Source organism: Oratosquilla oratoria, chromosome 3 (assembly GCF_046742065.1).
Source record: "Oratosquilla oratoria isolate Oo_2021 chromosome 3, ASM4674206v1, whole genome shotgun sequence".
Taxonomy (NCBI): domain Eukaryota; kingdom Metazoa; phylum Arthropoda; class Malacostraca; order Stomatopoda; family Squillidae; genus Oratosquilla; species Oratosquilla oratoria.
The window spans coordinates 65,077,437-65,085,107 of NC_134779.1; the positions used below are offsets into that span (position 1 = coordinate 65,077,437).

Genomic DNA, 7,671 nt, shown 5'->3' on the forward strand with positions numbered 1-7,671 from the left:
TATATACAGGGATAGCAATACTAGGGGACTCGAACCCTACCCCCCACGTACGGTTCGCATTGTCAACATGTCGACATACCGAACACCGTCTGGGAGGGAAATAGACCTGACCCCCTTAAATACAGTGACGCACCTTAAAATATTTGTTCTGGTTGGTGGCAGATTATTTTATTTAGCTCAGGGAGGGAGTTCTGGTCTAGAAAAAAAGGCCTCGACCCAGCGAGAACGCCTTTAGGCTGGTGACCGTCCCTCACAAATGCATATAATCACCTGGATTTGATCAGAATAATGTCTGTCACTTGCGTCACCGTTTTGAAGAGGTTACAAGCATGATGTCTCCATGTCTCCCTCAAATTCTTCTTCAAATTCTTTCACTTCTTTTATCGAATCTGAGTTTTTTTCAATTTTCTACCAAAATATAAAATAAGAAAAATTGTCCACGTGTCCAAAATGTCGAAGAAATTGATATGACGTCACGAAAATTTCAGATTATCTTTAATGTCTTAGAACAGAACGACATGACGTCACTAAGCTTCGCCTTCTTGCGTGTGGATAGACTTTCTTTACTAAAGATTTTTAATTTCTATTTCCGGAAAATGGGTTTGTCTTTGGATATTGCCGGAAATCCTTCCCATTATCACTGTTTTCAAACAACAGCATTGAGATCAACCCCAGAACCCAGGGATTCGAAGGTTGTAATATGAAAGCGACATGACATCATATCAATTCAACCAAAATCTAAATAAACAAAGAGTAACATCACATCGTATCATCCAAATCAGTTCACGATTCATAGTTTCATCTGGCTGCTGTTTGGTGATTATATTCAGATAAGGAAAAGGAAAGATAGGCAGAAAGCTTTTCCCGATATGTCGATGCAAGACGGTATGTAGAGGTAATATTGAATACTCATTATACTTTACAATCGACTTTTTATATTATTTATTTATCTGTCTATGCATTCATTTGACACTCTACTGTATTTATTGATAACTTTATTTATTTATGTATTTGTGAATATATTCGTTTATTTACTTGTTTCTTTATCAATTCATTTTCCTTTCCATTACACTGTAGTGAAAGTTAATTGTCTTGCCGCTGACTGTGTATAACAGTCATGGACATTTTCTTTCATCAAGATGATGAGCGTACAAATCACTTAGGCTTTTGGTAAGATTGCAGTCATCTATGTGAAGTTTGTATGTGTACATGTGTGTGTGTGTGTGTGTGTGTGTGTGTGTGTGTGTGTGTGTGTGTGTGTGTGTGTGTGTGTGTGTGTGTGTGTGTGTGTGTGTGTGTGCGTGCGCGCGTACGCTTACGTGTAATTGCAGTCCTAAATAGGTGTGAGTCGTTTGTACCCGAGGTCATTTGTCAACCCCGCCCCCCCAACCCGAACTTGCAACTTGCAAGCCGTTCAGGGATTCTTGGCGTAGTTGCATCTGCGTTGCCAAATCCTTTGCTAGCAATCTTCAGCGCGGGTGGTCACTCTCCTCTCTCTCTCTCTCTCTCTCTCTCTCTCTCTCTCTCTCTCTCTCTCTCTCTCTCTCTCTCTCTCTCTCTCTCTCTCTCTCTCTCTCTCTCTCTCTCTCTCTCTCCCTCTCTCTCCTCTCTCTCTCTCTCTCTCTCTCTCTCTCTCTCTCTCTCTCTCTCTCTCTCTCTCTCTCTCTCTCTCTCTCTCTCTCTCTCTCTCTCTCTCTCTCTCTCTCTCTCTCTCTCTCATCTTTAACACCCTCAGTACAGTGGTGCCAGAGTTACATATGTATTAAGTGTGTCACTGTGCCGCAGTGGCTCCTGTTATGCCTTCTTCTTTCTTTCCAGTGTTCTTATGTTTTTTATATAAAAACCATTCAATTTATATATGTGTGAAAATTCATTAATTTCATATACTTTATACATATATATCTATACATATACATATATAAATGTATATATGTATATATATATATATATATATATATATATGTGTGTGTGTGTGTGTGTGTGTGTGTGTGTGTGTGTGTGTGTGTGTGTGTGTGTGTGTGTGTGTGTGTGTGTGTGTGTGTGTGTGTGTGTGTGTGTGTGTGTGTGTGTGTGTGTGTGTGTGTGTGTGTGTGTGTGTGTGTGTGTGTGTGTGTGTGTGTGTGTGTGTGTGTGTGTGTGTGTACACACACACACATATATATATTGTCAGTGTATTTGGGCAGGAGTTTTTCTCTAATGCATGTTTCATTAAAAGTGATGGCTAGTTGTGCATTAATAATTTTCTTAATGGTATTTTCCATATACCTTATTAAGGATTTGTTTTCCTTAGGAAGGAAATTTATGACTTGGCTGTATGTAGTCATATTAGCTAGATCGCTATAGGGATAAGAATTAATCCGAAGATTCTAGTAAAGATCTAAGTTTTATACTAGAGTTCCTATACTTGCTAATCACTGGGGGAGGTCACCTGGTATTACGGGCAGGGACGAAATGTCTCGTGCGCTAGGGAGCCTCCGGGTTTGTGTTGTGGCGGAATGTGGCGTTTTGTCTCGTAGTTGGACGAGTGGCGTTTTGTCTCGTATTGGCGTTTGTGGATTTATGTACTGACGATAGACGCCTCCCAATTTTAGAAGCGTTGTATATTAAAGAGTTGAGCCCAAACCTAAATGTACAAGCAGAAGACCTTAGAGCCCTTCCAAGCATGAGACAAACCGTTACAAATAAAAACATGAGACATAACACCACAAACGCCAATACGAGACAAAACAACACTCGTCCAACTACGAGACAAAACGCCACATTCCGCCACAACACAAACCCGGAGGCTTCCTAGCGCACGTGACATTTCGTCCCTGACCGTAATACCAGGTGACCTCCCCCAGTGAAACATATATATATATATATAATGTATACATACATATATATACATATACTGTATATATCCATATACATGCTTAGTAGGAAATAAGATGAAAGAGGGGTAGATGGTCTGGTGGAGAGGAGAGAAAGAGGAGAGAGGAGAAGAGAGAGGGGAGGAGAGGAGAGGAGAGGGGAGAGAGAGGTGGGGAAAGGGGGTATCTCTTGACAGATATATAATGAATAAGCTGTGGACTAATCCGCCGTTGATGTTGCCCTAGCGCAAGCGGGGTGGCACCACGGTGGGATCCCCGTCCGCTCCTCTTTTGTTTTTCTTCTGACAAAGTAAATTCCTCGGATTCCTGGATGTCGTGGGAGGATGAGGTGGGTAGCGTCATTGACTACCAACGTCAAGGTCCTCAGATCGGATACCGTGGTGGCGTAGTGGTTGTGTTGCTCATGTCTTTGGCATGCTGTATAAGTAAGAACACTTATCAATATTAATAACGACTAACACTCATATATTTAGTGATGTTAAAATTGATAATGATGATGAAAAATATAATAGCAACAATGATAATTCTATTATCTTTATTCAAATATTCAACTTCTTCATTTCTTCATTATCTATTTCTTGATATTATTTCTATTTGATATTTGATGGCTATTCATGTTTATTTATCTTTCCATTAACTTATTTATTCATCTATTCACTATTTATTGTTTATTTGTTATCTACCATTTATTATCTACTTATTGAGTATTTGGATCGAAATGAAATCTTTATCATTCGAGGCTCTTTCTCTCCATCACCTTCCCCTCCCTCAGCTGAATAAAATCGTCTAATGAAAGCCAGAATAAAATTTGTAGATGGTGTCACCGTTGTGTAGCGGCTAAGCGGCTGTCGCGAGATTGAATTTTTAAAAACGTTAAATCACTGAGGTGAACATTCACCAAAAATGTTGAGATACTAAGTGTTTTGAATAAAAATAAGTAATAAATGTTTGCTAAAAAAAAATACTCAACAATTTTATATAAAAAAGTAAAGGATATGTATATATATTTTCGTAAAGAAAGAAAGAAATTCTTGTACAACTGAAATTGCTCTCACCCAGAACATTGGTACGCGATCGCCATAGCCTTTTATAACCCTTGGACTAGAAGTACACGCAAAGTGTAGATTTACACTTAAACATACACAACACCCACCAATATATATATATATACATATATATATATATATATATATATATATATATAGATAGATAGATAGATAGATAGATAGATATATATATATATATATATATATATATTCGTAAATAGCTGGAGTCCAGGAACCATTATTATGGGAGAAAGCATACGCTGGACTCGACGTTCGTCAATTTATTCCGACGTTTCGAACCCTGTCCGGGGTTCGTCTTCAGGGTAATACAGTGGTAGCAATGGAAATGTACATAAATAAGGGGAATTTGGTACACTGGGACAGGTCTCCACAGTAACCGTTACAATCCGACGCAGTTAAACCAAATCAAAAACACAAATGAGAAACAAATATAAACAAAACTATAAAATAACAGGTGCAATACTTCCTTGAAAACTTTCACCGAGTTCACCATAGAAAAATATGTATATATATATATAAAGAAAATATAATGAAAGTTGTAAGGATTCACCCCGCTACCGATGGGTCGCACCACTGTGCACTCCCGTGGAACAAATGTCCCGCGTAGCATGTATATCACGAATAAAAGAAATTGGAACAAGAACACAAAATCCATCAATATCATAAACATACAAAAAGGAAGAGTACACATAGAAATAAATAAGAAAAGCAGTATGAAAAATGCCCCCCAAGATTGGGCATAAAGGCTGTACGACGTGGCATGCCACAACGGTACGCGGAAACAAAAGTCATGTAACGCATGCCACCACCGTTAGTAAATTTTAAAAATAAATAAAATTACATACATAAAAATGAAAATAAAATGGAATGATACAAAACACATCAAGAAACACACTACCGTCATGTCGAAACAAAAACAAATAAAACACACAACATAAACATATTAAGAAGTAAGCTTCTTCTCCAGCCTATCCTTCGCCCCCTTATAAATTGGGTTTAAAGTGATGCACCTATTGACACTATTATCATCACTTGACCAAGCTTCCAAGAATAACCTGGTGCTTTTTCCACTACCTCCGTATTTCACTTCCGCGTTTTGCCAGTCCATTTCGTGTCCCGTTTCCTCGCAGTGTCTTGAGACGGCCGAACTCATGTCCTTTCTACCAACAGCCCTCTGGTGTTCTATCAGTCTTGTCGCCAATTTCTTGCTCGTTTCCCCAACATAATGTGTCTCGCAGTCCTTGCACCTAATATCGTAAACCACCCCTATTCGGTCCGTTTGGCTCACAGTGTCCTTAACTTTGGTCAGGGCCCTATGTAGAGTGTTCCTCGGTTTGTGTGCTATTTCAACACCGTGTTTCCTTAGCAGTCTGGCCGCTACCTCAGAAGCCCCTTTCAAGTAAGGGACCGTGACCCGCGTCGCGTCCGGTCGTCTGTCGTCCATCCTTCCCCTCTGTTGTCGTGCCGTCCACCTTTTTACCACCGAATTCGGGTAGCCGTTGTCCCTAAATACCTTCTTCAGGTGACTCCTCTCCTTCTTCTTGCTATCTTCCGTGGAACACACACCTTTTCCACCCTAGACCACAGAGTCTTAATCACACTTCTTTTGTGGGTGGCCGGATGACAGCTGCCATAGTCCAGAAGTCGGTCTGTATGGGTGTCCTTTCTATAAACCCCCGTCATCAGTGTGGACCCGCTTCTCGTCACCATGACATCCAGGAATGGCAATTGGCCGTTCTCTTCTTTCTCCATCTCGAACTGGATGGCTTCATTCTTTGTATTCAGTCGCTCGAAGAAAGGTCCCACGTCTTCTTTATTCATAACGACAAAAACGTCATCCACGTACCTTACCCATAACTTCAATGAAGGTGGCGCATCCTCCAATACCTCCTCCTCGTAGCGCTGCATGGCCATTTCCGCCAAAACCACCGAGATTGGAGAGCCCATAGGCGTCCCAACCTTTTGATGAAATATTTTGTCCCTGAACTTGAAAAAGGTTGAGTCCAAACACAAATCAACGAGTCCCATCAATTCCTTAGCCGTCAGTTTTGACTTATCTAGGAATTCGACGTTACTCTCCATCGTTGACATAGCAGCCTGCCTTATTAGACCCTGTGGTAATGACGTGAACATGGCTTTGACATCAAACGACACCAAGCAATCATCCTCCCCCAAGCTGACTCCTCTAAGTCTCTCTACGAAGTCCGCCGAGTTGCTAAGCATCCTCTCTGAGCTTTCCACTAGAGGCCTCAGACGTTTGGCCAAATCCCTCGCCAAGTTGTAAGTAGGCGAGCCCCTGAAAGCAATAATGGGTCTTAGGGGTACCCCTTCTTTATGCACCTTGGGAAGTCCATAAAACTTGGGGATCGTAGAGTCCCCTGGCCTCATCCTGGTCCATTCCCGTTCCGTAATTAACCTCACCTCTTTTAGTTTCTTCAATTCTCCCTCCACCTTCCTCTGCAACTTAGCAGTGGGGTCTGCTAGTACTACTTCGTAAGTGTTCATGTCCTGAAGTAGTGTCGTGGCCTTACCTTCATAGTCGCTCTTGTCCATAACCACCGTCGATCTGCCTTTGTCACTCGACAGTATCACTATGGACCGGTCTCGTCTTAAGCCTGTCAAAGCCTTGGTCTCCTCCGTAGTGAGATTATGTCCCCGCACTGGTCTCCCCAGTGCTCCCACTATGCGCATCCTTGTGTCCTGTTTACCTTCCTCACTGCACGTCATCAAGTTGACTCCCGTTTCCACCGCAGCCAGGAATTCCTCTTCTCTCACACCTCCTTGCATGTTGAAGTTCAAACCCTTAGACAGGACCTTGGTCTCGGGTCCACTGAGTGGTCTACTCGAGAGGTTACTAACCCACCTTTCCGGGTCCTGCCGCCTAGTGTCTAATAATCTATCCAATTTGCGATCCAAGACTGTCCGCTTGGCTCCAGCCTTCGATCTACTAAGGCTGGTAATAATTCCCCTTATTTATGTACATTTCCATTGCTACCACTGTATTACCCTGAAGACGAACCCCGGACAGGGTTCGAAACGTCGGAATAAATTGACGAACGTCGAGTCCAGCGTATGCTTTCTCCCATAATATATATATATATATTCGTAAATAGCTGGAGTCCAGGAACCATTATTATGGGAGAAAGCATACGCTGGACTCGACGTTCGTCAATTTATTCCGACGTTTCGAACCCTGTCCGGGGTTCGTCTTCAGGGTAATATTACCCTGAAGACGAACCCCGGACAGGGTTCGAAACGTCGGAATAAATTGACGAACGTCGAGTCCAGCGTATGCTTTCTCCCATAATATATATAATATATATATATATATATATATATATATATATATATATATATATACATACATACATACATACATACATACATACATACATACATACATGCATACATAAATACATACATACGTTTAATGTCTTATTACGTCATTGCAACGTCGATACAGTTCGATTACAGTTCGATACAGTTCGATTACAGTTCGATAGAGTTCAATACAGTTCGATTACAAAGGCGGAGCATGCCGACAGGAGACCTTTTGATCCATATCTAGGTCGGATGCGAAAAAAAATCATATTATTAATAAAATGATAAACAACATCTATAATAATGTAAATAACAAATAAAATAAGTAAATAAATGCATAGGTATAATTGAATAATAAACAAACAGGTAAATAGTAAATAATAATAAATTGACATAACTAATAATAAACG

At 40.8% G+C, this 7,671-nt stretch overlaps 1 protein-coding gene across 1 annotated transcript; it reads right to left on the reverse strand.

The window, feature by feature from the left end:
* Window positions 1–3,236: 3,236 nt before the first annotated feature.
* On the reverse strand, window positions 3,237–6,727 carry LOC143018459 (uncharacterized). The gene is made up of 2 exons (XM_076173827.1): window positions 5,900–6,727; window positions 3,237–3,290 (listed from the first exon to the last, which is right to left on the reverse strand). Exons 1-2 carry the CDS (start codon window positions 6,725–6,727, stop codon window positions 3,237–3,239), a joined length of 882 nt encoding a protein of 293 aa, XP_076029942.1.
* Window positions 6,728–7,671: the final 944 nt, after the last annotated feature.